This window comes from Pelobates fuscus, chromosome 1 (genome assembly GCF_036172605.1).
Source record: "Pelobates fuscus isolate aPelFus1 chromosome 1, aPelFus1.pri, whole genome shotgun sequence".
Lineage (NCBI taxonomy): Eukaryota > Metazoa > Chordata > Amphibia > Anura > Pelobatidae > Pelobates > Pelobates fuscus.
The window spans coordinates 282,308,492-282,331,048 of record NC_086317.1 but is presented as its reverse complement, the minus strand read 5'-3'; the positions used below and the strand labels follow the sequence as shown (position 1 = coordinate 282,331,048).

At 39.0% G+C, this 22,557-nt stretch overlaps 1 protein-coding gene across 1 annotated transcript; it reads left to right on the top strand.

Moving 5' to 3' along the window:
* The first annotated feature begins 11,368 nt into the window (after positions 1-11,368).
* WSB1 (WD repeat and SOCS box containing 1) lies at positions 11,369-22,271 on the top strand. Its single transcript, XM_063457453.1, has 9 exons — positions 11,369-11,569; positions 13,491-13,659; positions 14,189-14,457; positions 15,998-16,129; positions 18,178-18,278; positions 19,990-20,162; positions 20,728-20,841; positions 21,074-21,181; positions 21,291-22,271. The coding sequence occupies exons 1-9, from the start codon at positions 11,530-11,532 to the stop codon at positions 21,451-21,453; spliced, it is 1,269 nt and encodes a 422-aa protein (XP_063313523.1). The 5' UTR covers positions 11,369-11,529; the 3' UTR covers positions 21,454-22,271.
* Positions 22,272-22,557: the final 286 nt, after the last annotated feature.

Here is a 22,557-nt window from a genome sequence, read left to right as displayed (position 1 = left end):
TGTGTAAGGGTGCTGTATGTGTGTGTAAGGGCACTGGATGTGTGTGGGTGATGTTAGTGTGAGTGTGTGTGGGTGTGCTGTTAGTGTGCGAGTGTGTAAGGGTGCTGTTAGTGTGTGCTGTGTGTGTGTGTATGTTTAAGGGTGCTGTGTGTTACGGTGCTGTTAGTGTATATGTGTGTAAGGGTGCTGTTATTGTGTGTGTGTGTGTGGGTGTGCTGTTAGTGTGCGAGTGTGTAAGGGTGCTGTTAGTGTGTGCTGTGTGTGTGTGTATGTTTAAGGGTGCTGTGTGTTACGGTGCTGTTAGTGTATATGTGTGTAAGGGTGCTGTTAGTGTGTGTGTGTGTGTGTGTAAGGGTGCTGTTAGTGTGTGTGTGTGTGTGTGTAAGGGTGCTGTTAGTGTGTGTGTGTGTGTGTGTGTGTAAGGGTGCTGTTAGTGTGTGCTGTGTGTGTGTATGTGTAAGGCTGCTCTGTGTGTTAGGGTGCTGTGTGTGCAAGGGTGATTGATGTATGTGTGTGTGCTGTTTGTGTGTTTTGTGTGGGGGTGGGGGGGGCGTTTATTTAATATTCCCCCTCCCTTCTTACCTTATGTAAGGAGGGGGGACCGTGCTGCTGCCATCCCTGGTGGTCCAGTGGAGAGTGAACTCTAGCCTGCGGGGCTAGAGTTCACTCTCGCGAGATCTGAGCGTTGTCGCGGCAACCATAGTGCTGCCAGCTGTCAGTTCAGGCAGTCCCCCTGCTGGTGAAAAAAGTTTAAAAAAAAGTTTGAAATAAGTTTAAAAAAGTTTAAAAATAATAAAATAAAGTGAATAAATTAAAAAAATATATATGTATATATGATATATATATACATATATTATATCTATTTATAATATATATATATATATCTTATATATAACATCATACTTAGTATATTTTTTTATTAATATATACATATATTAATATAAAGATACACTGAGTAAAATTACACACACACACACACATATATAATATATTTAATAACTATATATATATATATATATATATAATAAAATGAATAATAATTTAAAATAAATTTAAAAATGTAAAAATAATTTACAAAAATTTACAAAAATTATATATATATATGTCATTTTATTCTAACTGTATCTTGACATTAATATATATATTGAATATAAATGAATTTATATATATATATATATATATATATTTATGTATATATAAATAAATAAAAATAATACAAAATATACCTATGTCCATATACATAATTACATAAACAATTTCATAAATATACACGTAGACTTAAAATATATAAATATGTCTATATTTTTAAATTCCAACTGCATATTTATGTAATAATTAAGTAATTTTATTGATTGCAATTGGGGGGACCTGCCTGACAACCCAGGCCGAATGTCAAGAGAATTTAATTTGCTAGCACTGTATTTAACCCTGTAACTTTCCAAGACACCCTAAAACCTGTACATGGGTTCTGTTTTACTTGGTAGACTTCGCTGAACACAAATATTAGTGTTTCAAAACAGTAAAACATAACACAGCGATGATATGGTCAGTGAAAGTGAAGTTTTTTTGCATTTTTCACAGACAAACTGCACTTTCACTCATGATATCATTGTTATAATACATTTTACTGTTTTGAAACACTAATATTTGTATTTAGTGAAGTCTCCTGAGTATAACAGTACCCCCCATGTACAGGTTTTTATAGTGTTTTTGAAAGTTACACAGTCAAATATAAGGCAGTTTTTCACATTAAAATTTGCCAGATTGGTTATGTTGCCTTTGAGAGCATATGGTAGCCCATGAATGAGAATTACCTTCATGATGGCATACCATTTGCAAAAGAAGACAACCCAAGGTATTGCAAATGGGGTTTTACATTCAGTCTTTTTAGTAGCCACTTAGTCACAAACACTGGCCAAAGTTAGCGTTCATAATGTTTTTTTGCATTTTTAACACACAAACAAATATAAATGCTAACTTTGGCCAGTGTTTGTGACTAAGTGGCTATGAAAGAAGACTGGACATAGCCCATATTGAAAACCCTGAGTTGTCTACTTTTCAAAAATATATGGTTTGATGGGGGTAAATTACATTGGTCGACTTCAAAAAATGTCCCAAATAAGACATGGGTGCATGATGACCAGCTGTGAAAATTCCAAGTTGGAAAACTGGAATGGGAGCCCTCCAAATAAGGTATTTTAGCCCCCATAGAACCCAACACACCTATACATCGGTGTTACCACTGTACTCAGGAGATATTGCTGAACACATATTGGGGTGTTGTTTGGCAGTAACCCTTAAAGTCCTCCGTACATCTATTCTTAAATTGCTATGTGTGTCAAAAAAAATCACCAATTATTATTTTTTTTTACATTTGGCATAGATTGGTGGTAAAATGGTTGCATGGAAAGAGTCAAAATACCTCAAGTTTAATACCTTAGGTTGTCTTCTCTTAAATAATATATACATGTGAAGGGTTATTCATGGATTCCTGACAGATATCAGTGTTACAATTTAATTTTGAAAAAAAAAAATGGTTTGGAAATAGCAAAGTGCTACTTGCACGTATAGCCCTATGACTTTACAAAAAAAGCTAAGAACATGTTAACATTGGGTATTTCTAAACTCAGGACAAAATTTAGAAACTATTTAGCACAGGTAAAAATAAAATGTGTATCAGCGCTAAGTGAATATGCCACTATTTTTTAGAATTAGGGATCAGCACAGAAAATGTCTATTCAACAAGGAGTTTCAGTTCCAATATTATTTGAGGGTGCTTTCAAAAAGTCCGCAGGGATTAGTTGCTGCAACAGTAGCGTATATGTCAAATCTGTGTCTTTTTATGTATCCAAACAATAAAATATTGTGAAGCTTATCTCTAAGATTCACAGTAAAAGCAAAATCCAAACAGAGTGTCAATGGAAGAGTTGAATGTTACCGCTCCGTGGATGCAGATCATTCAGAACCGGTCCTGTGCACTGAGATCGGTCCTCCCCAGGAGCGCCGACTTCCAGATACTGCAAGAAAGGTGAGAAGCCTTGAGCAGCTGCCTGCAGGCAGCCTTGAGCAGCTGCCTGCACACAGTGTCCTGCAGGCAGCTGCTCAAGGCTTCTGACCTTTCTTGCAGTATCTGGAAGTCGGCGCTCCTGGGGAGGACCGATCTCAGTGATCTTCCATTGACACTCTGTTTGAATTTTGCTTTTACTGTGAATCTTAGAGATAAGCTTCACAATATTTTATTGTTTGGATACATAAAAAGACACAGATTTGACATATACGCTACTGTTGCAGCAACTAATCCCTGCGGACTTTTTGAAAGCACCCTCAAATAATATTGGAACTGAAACTCCTTGTTGAATAGACATTTTCTGTACTGAACCCGAAGGCTAAAAAATAGGGGTATATTCACTTAGCGCTGATACACATTTTATTTTTATTTTTTGCCCTATAGGATGTTTTAAAACTTGGGAAGGTTTTTATTGTATCTAGCAGCTGTTTTCATTTATTTTCCTGTGGACAACTGAGGTTGGGGCATTGTCCTAGAAAGTTCACTACATTATCTTTATCTTGCGCTCTCTATACTGTGTGTTTTTTTTTTGTAAATATATTTTTTTATTATCATTTTTATATTCGTTGCGAGACTCTCGGGTCTCTATAACTGTAACATATTCAACGTTCAAGTCGAGACTCGCAGGTCTCACTGAGAGTGGTAGAAACGAAGCACAACATGTGCTACAATATGCATAGAATACAGGTTGGAATTGGAGCACGCAGGCCCCCCAACAGTGGTGGACACGCAGGTCCTAGGTCATGTGAACCTGGGCTAGGCTTTTATTGTATCTTTCGCGCGTCCCTCTTGTATACTGTGTGTTTTAATTATTTAGCACAGGTGTTTTTGGTGTTTGTAGATGCGCAACAGATTTTGGGAGTCAAAGTTCGAAAAAGTGTGTTTTTTACATTTTTGTAAATCATATTTTATAAAAATATTTTTTATAGTAAATGATATGATATGATGAAAATAATATCTTTCGAAAGACCATTTAATAGCGAGAAAAATGGTATATAATGTGTTGGTACAGTAAATGAATACGAGAAAAATTACAGTTAAACACCGCAGAAATGTAAAAACAGCTCTGGTCCCAAAGAAAATTGAAAAGCAGTCAGGTCACTAAAGGGTTAAAGAAGAAAAATAGTAAACAACCACAATTACAATTGTCTGGCTTCATATTATCAGGAACTGAACCGGATGTGTGTTGAACATTGGTCTTTCCAAGCCCTGCTTAGCTCTGTTTGTCTACTGCCACGAAATGTATCATTGAAAGATCTTTTTGCTTTAGAGTGTTGATTATTCTATTTACTTCACCTCTGAATAAACACTCTCTCAAAGCTATTTGCTTTAAAGAGGACCAATAATATTTAGAGGAAAAAAATAAATGGAAACTCCTGAAGGAAATTAAAAAATTTTTAGCTAAAAGAGGAGTTCACTTTTAAGAACCCTTCTCTATTAACTCACCTGTGCCCAGCATATTTAGCTGGTGATGGGAGCACAAATACATATATAAATTGATAAATGTTAACTTTCATATTATGAACTACCAATGCCGGTTATGTCACTATAATGTCAGGAATACAAACATGTATTTCTAACACTATAGTGTTGGAATAAATGTTAAGGTGTCTGTCTTCCCTCAAGCAAGCTATTAACAGAGCAAGAGATAATACATTTTAAATTAGACATAATTTGCAATAAAAGAAGTGCAAACATAGGATCTCCGTTTACCGGAAGTGTTTAGGAAGGCTGTGCAAGTCACACGCAGGGACGTATGACTAGGGCTGTATAAACAAAGAAATCTATCCCCTAAATGGCAAAGAATTAAACAGTAAGACTGCAGGGGCATGATCTGTACACCAAAACTGCTTCACTAAGTTAAAATTGTTTAGGTGACTAGTGTCCCTTTAAGTTAAACTTGAGACACTTTTGCGCATGCAGCACCCAGCTTACTGCAATGTATACATCTATCTCATTGATGTGGTCTATGTACAATATCCCTGTTCCCCTTAGTCCTGCAAAGTACAACATCATTTTTACTTCTACTGCCCACAATGCCTCTCACCCAGATCCTCCAAAGGGTTCTTCCTATCTGTTGGTTTTTGCAAGCTAGTTCCTGATCACTTTAGGAGTCTGTAAGGGGGGTTGCCCTTAACGAAGCGCTGTTTTCTACAATTTTCAGCAGGAGAGAGGCTAAATCTCCTCCTGGGAAGTGAACTCAAACAGGTCCAGTGAGTCAAAAAATAAAAAGTTTATGGTTGTAAACCATAGTGTTGTGTCCAGTAAGAGTTTGGGCAGAAAGAGACTGTAGGATAAAGGAAGGGGCTGCCTTTTATTTATTGACTAATTAATACCTGTCCAATGGGAGTTGAGGAAGGGAATTACCCATGTGTAAGTGCTGCCATGGATATTGCCTTGTAAATTAAGTTAACTAGAATGAACCATTACAATTATATACTATTTCTAAGATTGTTACTAGAAATGTCTGGAATTTAGGGTTATGCACAACGATACTGGTAGGGTTATGTACTAAAGGGTATATTCTCTACACAATAAAGTGCAATGAATTGAAAATACTTATTTTACTCCCTGCAGGTGGGGACCGGTCACCTAAACAGCCAAGGTTCAATAGCATTAGGAATACATATTTGGGGGCGGAGCCGAACAGCCAAGCTGAACAGACGTGCCGAGACCCAGCTCCTGAACCAAATCGTACTTTTATGGGGAAAAACTCACGAATCTCGGCACGTCCAACTCTAGAATAGCTCCTGACAAGCGGAGGGCACCCAGGCGCACAACCCGATACCTCAAGCGAGCAGTTCGACCGCCGGGTACCCAGATCCAGCTATTGAGGCCTGCTGACACACCAACATGCGGCACACTCCCATGGGCAGCGCGGGAGAGACGGCCGCTCTCTCGCGACTCTCACACCCAGCAGAGGTACCACAGAGCTCACGTTCCCCCCCCTATGGACCGGCGGGGGTCATCCCGGTCCGTGCCACTCAGGGCCACAAACTCCTTCAAGCTCCTGCGGGCGTACGCAACCCGCAATCGGTTTCCAAAATGGCGGACGCCGACCGAGTTCAGGGGCCCACACTCACCCAGCCTCTGCAAGTGAGACCTACAAGCGGGACACCCCACGAGGCCGGTATAAAAGCAGCCTTTGACCACTTCTGGGAGCGACTATGGGCCACTTTGGCGCAGACCCGAACAGCCAAAACGGCCTCCCGCAAGCCAATCACCCCTCCGGCGCATAAACCAGCACCGACAAGCATCATAGAGCTACTAACCGGGACTAAGCGAGATAGAAGAGCGACGGCTACCCCCCGACTATTATGCCGCAGACCACGCATCGGAAACTGCCTACCTGGGTCCCGACACAAGCGGAGAACCCACAAGCGGAACCCACAGCTGCTCAAGCACAAGAGAAACAAACGGGGGACTTCTGCGTGGCTCTCAACCGAGTCAAGATGGACACACAGCGCATTGCCCGCCAACAAACCAGCAAAGCTGCTACAAACGCCCTGAGGGGCTCTGACCCTCTGCTCGGAGGAAACACCCGGACATCTACTCGCAGGTCAGCATGGGGAGAGGCGAAGCAGACACGTCGCCGAGAACATAGGCTCACCACCCAAGGTACCCATGAAAAACTGGGGAGTTGTAGCGGAGCCTCCCTGATTCCCAGCGGTGCCGAAGTCTTACTGAGCCGGGATTGCGGAATCGGCTGAAGCCTTGGTCAGAGGCGCTGAGCCTACCTATTGCTCAACTGACTCACGAAGCTGTTTTACATTATACTAGTTTATCTTTGTATAGGCATTACTAAATCTTATAAAATGCTAAAGTTATGTTTTACCATATGAAACACTTAGGAGTATACTTTAGTTAACTACTTAAACTAACCTCTCACCTATGCCGCACACCTGTCACTCTGAACGTAACTTTTATTTGCACATGCTCAAACAGCCTAGCACAAACACTACAGTTCACTACTGATCTAATGCTTGTTATTCTATACACACATATAGTGCAAGATCACTCTATGTTAAGTAGACTAATGCTAAAGCGACAAATGTTACAGGGACAAATGTTAAAGCGACAAATGTTAAAGCGACGAATGTTATAGCGACAAAGGTTAAAGCAACAAATGTTATAGCGACAAAGGTTAAAGCGACAAATGTTATAGCGACAAAGGTTAAAGCGACAAATGTTAAAGCGAAACGTTCACTACAGTAACCAAGCCTGTATCTTTACGATGTTCACACGATGATTTAAAACACAAAAAATATGGCGATCTTTCTTTGGAGGGCACTGCATACCTTCTTGTTATTGTTAATCTATGTTACCCCACAATGCCTCCTTTTTTCTATTCTGTATCCCATAACGTATATGCCATAATAAAAGAAAGATTTACAAAAAAAAAAAAAAAAGGAATACATGTTTGTACTTTAGTGCATAAATCTGTAGCAAAACATTACAGAGGTTTTTTTTTTTGTCAATCTTTGTTTTTATTGAGGCGTATGATGGTTCAGTACAGAAAGTAAAACAAGGGGTTAATGCATGAAAAACATACGATTTGCATAACTGGTTTACACGGTGGTTGCGTGTACTCCCAAGAGTAACGGCCTCTTTTTTATGAAAACAGTAGTATTATTACTATTAGTCTCATTACTAGTAGTATTATTATTACAGGTTAAACAAGCTAAGCATGTTAAACAATAAATGTTAACTTAACTAAGTCTGATACATAGCTGAATGTGACCTCACTGGTATATCTAGGCATGGAAGTGAGTATCGGTGGCAAGCTATCATTACCAACTCTAATCTTGACCCTCAGCTTATGTGAAGCAAGGTACTTGCAACTAGCTTAGCTGTCGAGAAGGATTAACCCATTGCAGCAATCGACATGAGGAGGCTTGTGGGCTATGAGCCTATCTGATAACACAAATATATTTAGCTGTAAGATAAGCTTGAGAGGGACGTAAGAAAAAGTTTATGAAAATAAAATATCGCCGTTTAAAATGGACTGAAGAGTATATGTAAATGCTTATTCCTAGGAGCACGAGTTAAGTCACATAGACAGAAGATATTATAAACATGGCAATTACATAGACAAATCATATCATGCTTGCTCTACACTTTTCTTCATATTGTAAGCTCATGTGTATAGGACATGCTAGGCAGGTGTAAATTAGCACTTATTTATGTAAGAGACAGCTACGTTATGAAACGAAAGTCTCCCTGAGTCCCCCAAGTACAAGTCCCAGCTCCCTGTTGGTCAGCATGGCGAGATATGTGCCTCCAGGATCGTGGGTTCGTGCCGTGTGAGATCTCCTGGCCTGGCGACCGGTGCCTCGATATCCCCGGGCTGGTTCACTCTATGTCTTGTAGAGGCTGGGTACTTCTCTGCTGCGAGTGCTCTTGTTGCCTCGTTGTGGTGTCGCTCACCGATGGGCGCTGTTGGGGTCGGATAGCTGGATCGTGCAGCCGAGGCAGGGTCACCCCCGATGTGGTGGGTACTTGTGGGGTTTTCGTGCTAGGTTTCAGCAGTCCATCGGGTGCCGTTGGCGCGGGTGTCCATGGTATTTCTGTTGCCGTGGCTCCTCTGCGTCTGAGGGATGCTTGTCCTCAGCCTGAGGCCTTATTAGGCGCTCGCGCCTTTTCGCGCCTTTTCGCGCCTTTTCGCCATTGATCCCTTCACCAGGATCGTGGGCCCAGGGTTCCGCCGGGTCCCAAGCTTCTCCCTGGGGGTATGGCAGGCTGTGGAGGGGTTCCTCCTAGTGAGCGCCAGGCTCAGATGAAGATTGAGCGGGCCTCTCGGCTTGGGGACCACTGCCTGGTGTTGGTCATTTATTGCTTAGTGCCCGTGGCGCCAGGCCAGGTGGTGGCTGCAGTCTGCCTCAGGCTCTGTGTTGCAGTTCCTGCGCACGTGGCCTCCGCCATCTTAAACGCGGGTCTTGGGTCTGCATGGTGATGTGTCAGTGCTGCCGAGTGTGGCTTCATGGCTTGGACCGGGATCACCCCCCCGGTCCAGAGGGGGGGGATCAGGACCGGGTCCGCAGGTTTTCCATGTGTGTCAGGGTCCATCGAGCAGGATAGTGGCGCGGCGGCCGTCCGCTCCACTCACTGCCAAGTGAGGTCCCGCCTGATGCAGCGGGCCCTCTCCTCCGAGGGACTAGAACTCCGGGAGCAAGCCTCTCCTCAGCTCAGGTAGCCCGGTGACACCGAGGGTCACAGGTATTGGAGGGTAATTTCCTTCATAATCTCGTTTTACAGGCTTTATGTGCTTCTTTTTGCAGGAGCCGAGCTGTCCTGCGACCGCTCGGCTCGGCGGCCCGGCCCCGCCCCAAAACATTACAGAGTTATGCACTAATGTGAGAATTGTCAGGAAAATAAAGTGAATTCAAAGAGAATTTGACATTTTAAGCCAAAATAGCTGAACTGGAAACACAGCTGACTGTGACAATTTTTCCATTTCGGTTATGTTAGTCTTTAATGGTTACATCAAGCACCATGAAGAAGTAAGTGATTTGAAGTGGTCATGGTGCCTGGAGTCCATATGTGCAGCGTTTTGCTATGAAAACTGGGCATACAGAATTTTACTGCTTTGCTGCCAAAGGTGTAACTCTACATCCACAGCATCATTGGGGTGTCATTAGAGAGCCCAAAAGAGGGATGGTTAAAGGACCACTATAGGCATCCAGACCACTTCAGCTCAATGAAGTGGTCTGGGTGCCAGGTCCATCTAGGGTTAACCCTGCCTGCTGTAAACATAGCAGTTTCAGAGAAACTGCTATGTTTACCTATGGGTTAATCCAGCCCCTAGTGGCTTTCTCACTGACAGCCGCTAGAGGCGCTTCCGCTCTTCTCACTGTGAAAATCACAGTGAGAAGACGCTGCCGTCCATAGGAAAACTTTGAGTAATGCTTTCCTATGGACTGATTGAATGCGCGCGCAGCTCTTGCCGCGCATGCACATTCGGTGGATGACGTCGGAAGAGGGAAGAGAGTCCCCGAGGGACTCCCGGCACTGCAGAAAGGTAAGTGTTTAATCCCTTAACCCCTCTTGAGCCCGGCGGAAGTGGGACCCTGAGGGTGGGGGGGGGACCTATTAACACTATAGTGCCAGGAAAACGAGGTCCTTTAATGTTAATTCTGAACATATTTTTATTCCCTAGTTGCATTTAGTGGCTGAGAAAAGTCATTTGACACTCTCAGCCAATGAATTGCTGGCCAGATTAGCATTGGGCTTTTTTCAGCTCGGCAGAAACCAGATGAATGTGAAGAACCCTCAGTGCCCAGTGGGGACCCAAGTTAAAAAGGCAAACCGTTGCAAAACCTTCTCACTAATATGTCAAGAAATAAGTAATGTTTCTTTGCTTGCCTCCTTACATTTACATAGGCAAAGAAGGACGTGTTTGTTCTAAGGGGAGGTGTAGTCAGGGGGTGTAGTCAGGGGGCGTGACCTTCTGTGAATTTTTTGGTAGATTACCAATTTATAGGTGCCCTTAATGCAGTTTAAATACATATTACTGTGAGTGTTCACATCATCTAGTTATTTCTAAGTCTTGTATATATCATTTATTCTGAGAGAAGAAAAAAAAAAGCTAAAACTAAATTAACACCGCAATACAAATGAAAGACTCATGGATTTGGGTTTCCAATAGTTTGGCAATGCTAAAGAGGAACACTATGGCAAGAGGTAAAAAGTCCAGAAATGTTGACTAATCTTAAAGGGACACTATCTTAAACCAGACCATTTTGTCTCATTGCTATAGGAGGAGAACGGAGAGACCTCCTGTGGTATTGACTAACAGCTGGGAGAAAACTATTTTCAAAACTGCCAGCACAATGTATAGATACAATCTAATGAGCTAAAATTATTTGGAATAAACCGTGTATATACTACAATTTGGATTTAAGTGAATAGATATGTTTGAATTAATTTTACATTTCTGGGAGTATACACTCGAGCAGTATATATTTTTTTTCCAGCTTCCTTAATTTGACCAAAAATTTGTAGATATTACTAAGCCAAATTTAGTTAACATATTGTATTCGTTAGTCAGTCTTCACATTACCCGGTTACAAGGGGTGGGGGTTAACACGCTTATTGAGCTGTTGCACGTACACATTGGCGGAGATGCACAACTCAAATACACCACGTCTAGCCAGCAGTAACCTGGCACTTTGCCCAACTCCAAAATGGCCGCCAGGATCTCGGAGCGCAGCCAACGCCTCCAGCGTCTGTGCATTCTCCCGAACGGGGATGCGAAATCTCCTCCCACTCGCGGTTTTTGCTGACAGCCCCAGCCATTTTGAGCTCAGTTATCGGCGGACGTTGTAGAAGGCGGTGGCTTGGAGAGCTGTCGTTGCTAGAAGACGGGTATTGTCTGTAATCGGGCTTTGTTTTCACTTTCTTTGAAATCGCAAGATAACCCCTTCCTAGAGAACTTCTACCCGAGACGTCTGGTTTCTATTTAGATGGCAAGCTTTCCCGATTTTGTAAACGAAAATGAAATAGGTGGGTATGCCGCTAATACATAGTTGGAAGCAGCAGGGCTCGGTCACTGTGATCAGCTTTCTTTGTGCAGTGGAGGAAAAATGTAATGGTTAAAAAAAAAAAAGCAGAGTGCGATCTACACCCACACTCCCTATAATAGACCCTTATAATACATATTATAATACTTTACTGGCAAGGAAGGGGTTAAACACCGATACACGTCGGGGGTATCAATTTATTTTAATAACCAAGTGCTTGCTCTAAATGGGGAGTGAATAGATCACTGCTGTATTGACCATGTGACCCAGTGCATTCTTCCTTGATGAGTGGTGTGTGTGTGTATATACACATTTCCCTTTCTCACGACTTCCTTTAGTAGATAGGGAGTGTGTCTCGTGTTTATTTTTTATTTTTTTTATTGCGGTTATAATCCACATTTTAATCCCTATGGAACCTTTTGGGGAAGATAAAGATGAACTAATGTTCCTTTTGCATGCTGCTCTGTGTTCTTTTCTCCCCAGCTGCTCTGCTTAGTCATTTGGTGCTATATTATCGCCATTTATATAGAGCCAACAGATTCCGTAGCCCTTTACAATATAAGAGGGGGAGGGGGGGATTTTATTATAAATAGGACAATTGCAAAAAAAAAAAAACATACAGGAACGATAAGTTGACACTGCTCAAACGAGTTTAGTCTATAGGAGGGGTAACATACTGTACTTTTTCAAGTTGACAATATTCTGTTTTCGAACTGTTGAATAGATGGATTGTGCTAAAAGATGGGTTCTTATTGCAAACTTTATAGATTAATGGTCTATGCTTCAACCGCTTGGGATCATTTTTATTGTTACATTGTTGACAGGCAATGAATGACATTGGTGCGTTCAAAGAAAGATGGTCCCATTTCCGTTATATGTGTACCAGAGTAAGGCCTGCCAATCTTATTTTTATCACCTGGTCATATTATCTAGTCTCCCCTAAAAACAATTCTAATACATGACTGGATATTGCTTAACTCAATAACACTGACCCAGCTACATATAATGTTATGGTTTTTGTTTTTCTGTTTAGACTTGTGTTTTAGATTCTTGAGATATTTATTAGACCTGTATCATATTTCATCTCTTGTAGCTCTCCCTCTTTTTCCTATTTGCGGTCACTGTTTTCACTTAACCCAATTGATATCTACAGAATGTGTTGGTTCTTCGGATTACACTCTCCGTATACTTGCTGCCATAAACGCTCGGGAATCATTGCATGTCTCTGTGTACATTACATCAGCCCATCCCCCTTATCTTTCTCTGGAATTTACTAAACCTATTTCTGCAGCTTGACACTCAGCCAACCAAACCACTTCATTCCATCCCTTCCCCTGTCCCTCCCTTCTTGTTTTTACCATCCCCCTTCTAATGACATGTTCACTGTGGCAAACGCATTCATCCTGGAGAACCACCCTTTCCTTGAGAGCCAATTAAATGTATTCTCTCTTTTTGTCTGCGAACACTGGAGTGTTTATGTTTTTGACCTTTAGCTAACTATTCAGATTCTGTCTTTTTTTGTTTGCTATAAGCAAATAACACGAGTTAAGTGTCTCTGAAACAGAAGCCTTTTGACAAATATAAAAATATATCCTTTTTTTTTTTGTGTGTGCAATGTTTACGTGACATTGTCTTGCGTATGTGACAATATTTAGTGTGTGTATATAAACATAACATAAGACCAATATTTCCAAACAGCAGTCAAGGATTACTATTACTATTTTTTTTTTTTTACATTTTAACAAATGATTAGCTCTAAAGTGTGTGTGTGTCACTTGAGCCCTGCACTCAGAGACTTTACTCTTTGTTCTCCCCCTCCCCCCCCCCTTTTATCGGTTCTGTCATGTCTTTTCATTATTTAAGATGTTTCTGATTCTCAAATGTTATGAATCCCTCTTTTTCAGCAAGATCACGGACCATCGGGGAACTCATAACACCGACTTCTCCATTTGAGCAGAAGTATGGCCGTGAAAACTGGACAGTGGCTTTCGCTCCAGATGGCTCTTATTTTGCTTGGTCTCAGGGTCACCGTATTGTGAAACTGGTTCCCTGGTCTCAGTGCCTTAAAACTTTGTAAGTTAATGTCTATAGCTAGATGTATACTGTATTGCTGATTGACAGTCTTTGGTTCCCTGAACTATTATGCATGATAATAAGCAAGAGCTGGATTGTGGGAATATTGATCATATATTTTTCAGCAACTACATGTATTTTTAAGCATAGCCACTTTCTATACTACATGATGAACAACATAACGTGCAGGTTTAACCAAAAAGGGTAACATTATAATTTTGCATCTTACTTCTAGAACTTTCTCATAATTAACTAAGCGCTCCTGCAATTTATTTTTTATTAAACTGCGAATATGAATGTTTATGGGGCATTCCTGACAATATTGCAACAGGCACATAATTGGCTGAGTATTGGCATACAGGATATACTTGCTAAGCTTTGCAACATTACTGTTGGACTGTGTTTGGAATGCATTGGCCTTTAAAAAAAAAAAAAAAAAAAAAGTAGAGAATAGGTCAAGCATGGTTGATTTCCTCCAGGGTCTAGGTAACTTAAATTTGGTTTTCTGAACACCTGTTTCTCTTTTCAGTACTACTTGCAGCACAAAGAATAGTGTCAACTTGTCAAACACAAAGTTATCCAGGCAAGACAGTGATGTTGGTCAGAAAAATAAGCCACGTGAGCATACTATAGATTGTGGAGACATTGTCTGGAGCTTAGCTTTTGGGTCATCTGTGCCAGAAAAGCAAAGTCGTTGTGTGAATATAGAATGGCACCGTTTCAAGTTTGGTCAAGATCAGCTTCTGCTGGCAACAGGACTGAGCAATGGACGCATCAAAATATGGGATGTTTACACAGGTACTTCCTTCATATTAAGTAATAGAACAAATTAAAAACATTTTTTTTATATATATATCTATCTCTATATTATGGCATTTTTGTGTGTAGAACAGTCCTTTAACAATGCACGTGAATGGATGCATGTAACTAGACACAAAGTTAAATTCAGTTTTGTATGAACTATTAAGCCAAGCACATGTTTACATTTGTTCAAGTCAACCTTTTGTCATTTTAGTATTGCAACATAAACCTGGGTGATAAGTGTGTGTGTGGTTGTATTTGGGGAAACTGTAGTCTACTTTTATGGCGTCTTCCTCCTTTCTGGTAGGCGAGAAGGGGACGAGTCTTGTTATGGTTGAGCAGAGGCATTCCTGAATCCAAAGGTCACATGCTGATATTGGTGGTGCAGAATGTACTTTTTAACCATTTATTGCTCGAAGGAAAGCTGAAAAATCTTTAGTGAAAATGTTTAACCCCATAAAAAAAGCTACAATATTTTGTAACGTGCAGCTTTTATAAGTTCCCATAAAATTTCCATTTAAATAAACTACTTTTGTAAGAAATATTGTGTATTAAAGTAAAGTTACACCTTTTTGTCTTGTAAACATGGCTCAGACAATATTAAAGTTTGATGCATGAATTGTTTTTTTCCAATTTGGTTACACAGCACATAAATGTTTTATGATAAACCTTTGTTCTGTGTTTGCAATACTATCAAACTGATAACCCAGAGGTGTCTAAAGGCAAATAAGAGCATACACTTTTTTTTTTTTTTTTTTTTTTTTTTTTAGCTGTGTAGAAATTTACAAGCATCTAACAAGCTAATCTTAAATGAAAAGTGTAGCTAATGAGATCTAATTGCTTTTTGAATTATTCCAGCAAGACCAAATATAATCGTGCTTCTTTATAAATCAATTTTAAGACCACACCTTGAATATGTGATCCAATTTTGGGCACCAATTTTAAAGAGGTATATGGCAGAACACACAAAATAACTTTGGGAAATGAAATATATTTGTTACGAAGAAAGGCTAGAGGGGAAAAAAAAAAATGTTTTAACTTGTTATATACAATGTCTGTACAAACTGACGTGCTAACGTGTTCATTAGAAATCTAAAACGGTAAAGGTTACCCATTGAGACTGGAAGAAAGGTGTTTTTGCCTTGCAACATGTCTAAGGGTTCTTTACAGTAAGAACAATAAAGATATGGAATTCTGTACTCAGATTGTTTTATAAGATTCTATAGAAATTTTATTTTTATTTTTTAAAGCGTGGATGGTTAATTTTTTTTTTTTTTGCAAAAACTAAAATATTCAGGCCTACAACTGATATGTACTTGAAAGGTTGTTGATCCAAGGAGAAATCAGATTGCCATTATGTAGTCAAGGAGGATTTTTTTTATTTTTTTTTTTAAATCCCATTTTGAGGCATAATTGGAAATGGTTACAACTTTTTTTTTTTTCTCTCACTAGGCTATGTAACATATTCTTGTTTATTTTGTTGGTGGTATTGTGTAATAAGACACATCTAATGGGTTTTACCCTTTTGTCCTTGCAGGAAGGCTCCTCCTTAATCTAATGGATCATACTGAAATTGTTAGAGATTTAACTTTTGCCCCGGATGGTAGCCTTATACTTGTTTCTGCTTCAAGAGACAAAACTCTCAGGGTCTGGGATCTCAAGGACGATGGTAAATTGGAGTTGTTTTTTGTTTTTTTCTTTGTACCAGTAAACTTAACTACTTCATGTATGAAATGGAAAAAATACTGAATCTCATTTACATATTGGCATAAACACACTTGGCAAGCTGTTTAAATTATTTTTTTCCTTGTACTTAAAAATGTAGGCTAAAATAACAGATTCAGAAAAACTCTTGTTCAGTTACACTATATGGACAAAAGTTTTGAAAAAAAAAACCTCTTAAATATTGAATTAAGGGGTTCTTTGCCACAAATGTATAAAACCAAGAACCTAGGAACAGCAGCAACTCTGACTTTATTCCATGGGATAGAGCCGATATTTGGCGAAACGCACGTCGGTATTACTAGAGCAGTGGGTGGTATGGGTAGACGAGGGATGATGCTGCAGCTACTTTACACTTTTTATCCCCCAGATTATCCACCTCGCTATGTTTTAACTTAAAATATTGTTCATAGATATTTAGCTATCAGTTAGTTACGGCTATTCTTTTAGCAAGGTGGAAGGGGTCTGACGCTATTTCGGGGTTGTGTGATGGGGGTTGGAGACTTGTGGAATCTGATTAGCACCTTTTTTTTTGATTCTTTAGATTATTCAAGGATTACCCCCGTGGTTCCCAGGTACTATATGTTTTGTACCTTTTAGCTTTAACCCCCTCCCCCTTTGTGTGTATCTATAGTACTTATAGCTATGTTTTAGAATTGGTAAAGGTTGTTTTATTAGTTCTAGTCTAGATGGGTTGATTTAGCACATGTGTAAGGGTTAGGTCTAGAGATTTAAAGATTTATCTATCTCTGACCTTGCCTTTCGTCATTGCTTTCCTATATATCTCCTTGAGGTGTCTAAAATGGGTTGTGACTTACTGCCAATTGGTGGTCTGAAATTCATTTCCACCGATTTGCTGCTACACAAGCAGGAAAACTGTGACTGCTTCAGTGTTATAGAAATCTGTTTAGACTGCACGGTTAAAGGGAAAATGTAGGCAATATAACTTTCTCACTGAAGTGGTTAATGTCTGGAGTCCCCTGGCACTGTCCTTGTATTGGCAATTTTTAATGTGTTAGTGCTAAACAAGTCCCCTGCAAACCTATCTCCTCTGTGTTGTTTGTACTAACATGGGAGCATTGGCATTTACTTTCCTAATTTGGTATGTATGGATAATGATACAACGTTTTGGCCTTAGTCATGTGTGCATGAAACACAATTGAGGCCAAAACGTTGTATCTTTTTGTCTCATGGACCATAATTAAATATACCTTAATCTTCACCATGCACTGTGTAGCCTGTGGCTCTATACTGCTGGATTTAGCCATTCCTTCACTTGGTAAATGGTAAACTGTGAGTGAAGAGATTATGCCAGTGGAATCCAGATGCTACAACCAATTCAATGAGCTGAAATGGTTATGGTGCCTACAGTGTCTCATTAATGTTTTTAGCAGCATCCTTTGACTTACTGGGTAAACATTGAAATGGTGCTGAACAGTACAAGAAATGTACAAGAAAATAAAGTTTTGTCATACTACCAGTCTTGGAGAGACCATTTGAGGGTTGTTTCTTTTCTTGTGACATGAAGAATGCAGTTTGATGCTGCACATTTCAAGATGTGAGCTACACTAAAAATTGTTATTTACGATTTTTATTTTTTTAATTTACCATTACATGCATGAATATTAGCATGGCACCTAATTCTTCCATTACAGAATGGGTGCAGTCTGAATGAAGGGAATTATAGATATGTGTGCAAAATAGGCGCTTGAGAAGAAGTTTTTTTTTTTTTTTTTTTTTTTTTTTTTAGCAGCTTGCAAATGGATATAGGGACTCTCCTCCCCTATAGAAATATATGTATAAATGGATCTATGCACCAAGTGTGAAGGAAGAAATAGATATTCCACCACTAGTGTAGTTGTGGAGCACTTAAAGATTCAGTAACTTACCCCTATGAGTTAACCCATAGGGGTAAGGCGCTGAATAAAGGGAAAGTGGTTTAACTCTGTAAATGACAATGTAAAAAAAAAAAATATATTTTTTTGTTTTTTACAGGCAACATGATGAAAGTATTAAGAGGGCACCAACACTGGGTTTATTGCTGTGCATTCTCGCCGGATTCCTCTATTTTATGCTCTGTTGGAGCTGGAAAAGCTGTAGGTCTCAAAGTTCCTTATTTCCTGTTTTGTTGTGATGAATCATTGCAATTAGGATTGCAATCACTTAAACATTTGCTCAGTGTCCTGAATTACTTTACACAACACTAGGATGCATGATAGGTTCTGAAAGCATATACTAGTATATAATTAAAGTAATTGTCATAACTTGCACTGCTTTTTGGCAAGCTGGCCCTTCCTAATATGTTTGGTGATAGACATGAATTATCATTTCTTTATTACCAGTTCAATTCCCTGCTTTGCACAGTGTATATTGCAATACTGTTCAGTTCTGAAAAATGCACATTCTCTGCTATTGACTTCTGGAGACATACATGTCAACAGAGTATAGTTAAAGAACAATGTAAGAGACATAACTAAACCACTATTTACTTTAAAAAAGTATTGCCTAAAAATGTAGCTTATCTAAATGTTGACATTAATATTTGTTAACCCAGTGCTATTGTAGGCTGTGTGTTTTCCATAAGCTTCTTGCTTTCCCTGTCACAGGTGGTGGCAGCAATATGGGTGTGATTGAGGTTAAGTTGGCACCACACAAAGGAGCACAGTGGTGTTAGCTGTGCAGAAAGAGTGGCATCTCTGGCTACCAGGCTGGGGCGACCAATGCCATAGGACGAAGTAACCTTGCGTTCGACTGCAAGGTGTACTGTACGTACGCAGGTGCTGGTTGATGTCCACTTTCTGCTTTTTCTTTCTTTTTAATTGTATTGTTTTTGTTTTTATTTTCCTAACTTAAAGCAGTTTATTTTCCTATATACTCCAGTTAAATGGATTTTTTTTTACATATTTAGCTAATCAGTGTAACTTGTATGTTACTTAAATATCTACTGGCCCTTCCCAAATGTGCAAGTTCAATTAGCAGACTTATGATTTATACTTGCATGTTACTTCATATCTAGGCAAAATTAATTTAAATAAATCTAAAGTTGTTAAAGCTAATATAATGTTTACAGCTAAAAGATGGTTGTATACAACCTCTGGGTCTATTTTTACTTTATTTATTTTCTCCTTTTTTTTTTTCTTTTTTACTCTTGAGGTATACCTTGGGAGGAGAGGTGGTCACTATTAAGTTTCTCTTGTCAATGACATTAGAGTTTGTGTGTAAAATAAAAAAATATTGGATTGCTTTGTGTGCCAAAAGACTTCTTTTGGCTGTCAATTCTCTCTTTTCTTGCAGTATCTGTTTCTCTTCCTGGGCTCACGTTGGTGATTGAAGCCTTTTGTATACAACTGAACTTATTCTGTCAAAGGGAGTACACTGGAGTATCCATATCATAACTATTTTACCTGTTCGTATAACTACTCTTAAATTTGGAAATATTCAGAACAAGGGTTGTAATGCTGAACCCTTCTGTTCATATATTTTTATAGTATAAAGCAAGCCAAAATATGTATAGTTTTAAGTTCCTTTTTATTTTGATTATATTGTGCATTTAATAGAACTTGCTTTTAGCTGTAATCTTTAACAAAAGCTCTTGAAATCTTTAATTTTTGCATGTTTTGTTTCTAATGTTTACTATCCTGTTAATTATACTAGGTATGACACTGAGCATTAATTTCTTTTTTTTTTTTTTTTTTTTAAATTTGTAGTCGTGGGGCTTTTTTTGTTTTGTTTTTTTAAAGCAGTATTTTTCTACATTGTGATTGTTTGCCACTGCCCAATCTATAACATGTCTATTTTTACTTGCAGGTGTTCTTGTGGGATATGGATAAATACACCATGATCCGCAAATTAGAAGGGCACAACAATGATGTTGTAGCTTGTGAGTTTTCTCCTGATGGAGCTCTGCTTGCTACGGCTTCCTATGATACCAGAGTTTATATCTGGGATCCCCATATTGGGTCACTACTTATCGAATTTGGGTGAGTAGCGTTTTGTGGTTTTTTTGTTATTTTTTTTTGTGATAAATTTTATTAATTGTATGATTTTAGGGGGAGGCTTAACTTTTGAACACATTTAGTACTTTCATAGTTCAGAACTGTGGGGAAAGTGTCCTTAAAGGACAATCTTGGCACCCACATGTTTATAGATCTACTAGAAGGGGGTAGGTAGCCTCAGAATTATTTAATTTTTGGGTGCGTGGTGGTTATTCATAATGTCACCACGTTTGGTTGTTTAAAATTGTTTCTACGTTATAAAACTGACAGCTGAACTGCAGATGCTGGAATATCATATTTGCTCAGGAAGCACACTATCTTGTAGGGGTTTATGGGGCAAGCCAATCCTGAATCTCCAGCTTTGAGCTCTGTCCACACTGAAAGAGTCTATTTGTTTGCTTATTTATATGAAAATCAGGATCTTAAATTAACTTTTTTTTTTTTTATATCATATTTTTAATATATTAAGGCCTGCACTAACTACTCTGTACAAATGCTGATATGGTGGTTACTATTAAAATAGTGCTGACCCAATCTGTTTTGATTACAGGCACTTATTCCCGCCACCTTCACCCATATTTGCCGGGGGTGATAATGGCCGTTGGGTGAGATCTGTTGCATTCAGTCATGATGGGTTACACATTGCTAGTCTTGCTGACGACAAGTAGGTTTAAAAAGGAATATATGAAAATATTGAATTTTTTTTTTTGTGTGTGTAGATCACGGACTTACTGCATCTGTTACAAAATTTTTAAACTAATTTGTGAACTTGGCACATCTGTTCTTTTCCACTTTAATTTATTTTTGAAACTAGTATTGTAAACCTTTCCAACAAAAGGGAAATGTACTACATTAGCTGTTTCACTTTTATTAATTATGTGCATATTCCTTTTTAGGTTGGTGAGATTCTGGCGAATCGACAGCTCTCATCCTGTAGAGGTTGCACCTCTGAATAAAGGACTTTGCTGTGCCTTTTCTACTGATGGCAGTGTTCTAGCTGCTGGGTAAGTCATTATTTTGCAGTGCATGTACATATTGCATCTCCATTACCACATCTCTTGCCGAAGAGAGAATATGGTGGGGTTTAACTAAATGTTCTCCTTTTGCCTGTAGAACTCAGGATGGAAATGTGCATTTCTGGGCAACTCCCAAGTATGTTTCCAGCCTTCAGCACTTATCTCGTATGGCAATAAGAAGAGTGATGACTACAAATCAAGTTAAGAAGCTGCCTCTCCCTCCAAAAATCATGGAGTTTCTTTCTTACCAAATGATGTAGGGAATATTTTTTTAAAAATTTTTTTTTTCCTCCCCTTTTACATCTGAACCGGATGATGCATTACAAGCTTTATGCTTTAAATGTTACAAGTTATCTGAGTATTTAAAGTACAGTATTTAAACAATGATGCATTTCTGATTTTTGTTTAGAGCTTTAAATCTGGAGTTCTTTATTCTTGAAAGGTGGAATTGGAGTTTGGACAGCGACTATCTGTATAACTGTGAAATTGTAAATACATGTGTAAGCTGCTATGTGTATTGCATAATATATAGATCTTGTATGTATGGCTTCTTCAGAATCCTTGCTTCAGATTTGGATGTGATCAATCAGTGTATGCAGGGTCTCAAAATTGCATACAGTTTGTATGGGGCACAGGGTTTTACTGAGGAATGAATTCACAACTTTTCTGCATATTTCCCACCACTGTTTTGAAAACCAATGTAGCAGGAGATGGAGAGGGTGGAATTTAAAACAATTTTTTTTTTTGTTGTTTTTTTTGGACCATTGTAGCAAATTGTGAACCTGGTTTTTAAAGTGGCATATGAAAGTGTTTGTGTGTTTTTTTTTTTTTTTTTTTTTAATAATTATTAAATGTCCAAAAGTTAAACTGTATTGCAACTCTGTAAGACCCTGCAATATCTTCTGTAGGAGCTAATTTTGGTTAGCAACCAAAGACAAGCAAAGTGTTGCCTTCTGCTGTTTGCACTTGCAGATTTAACGAATGTATGCAGTGCATCAATTTCTGATCATATATTTTTGTTGAATTTTGCTAAAAGGTCTATAAATAAAACTTTTTGGTTTTTTCCTTTCTTTTCTAATTTCAAGTGTCTTCCTTTTGTGTGTGTGTGTGTGACCAGTTTGGGGGTTGGGGAGATGGGCGAGAGAAGAGAGCTGTAAATATACATGGCGGAGTTACAGATTAGTTGAGCAAACCTATTTGTCATGAACACTACTACTTGAAAATGTGATCTGTCTTTACTTGACCCAAAATAATTTTAAGAACTCTTCATGCCATCTTCCCTTAAAGGGACACTATAGTCAGCAAACCGACTATAGCTTAATGTAGTTTTTCTGGGGAGTACAGCCTGTCCCATTAGCCTCTTT

What these genes read in the sequence shown, in the direction of transcription:
- WSB1 (XM_063457453.1), top strand. Translation starts at nt 11,530, where the DNA reads ATGGCAAGCTTTCCCGATTTTGTAAACGAAAATGAAATAG. An exon ending in TGTAAACGAAAATGAAATAG is followed by an intron (nt 11,570 to 13,490) that starts GTGGGTATGCCG and finishes CCTCTTTTTCAG; the next exon opens with CAAGATCACGGACCATCGGG. An exon ending in CTGTTGGAGCTGGAAAAGCT is followed by an intron (nt 18,279 to 19,989) that starts GTAGGTCTCAAA and finishes TTTTACTTGCAG; the next exon opens with GTGTTCTTGTGGGATATGGA.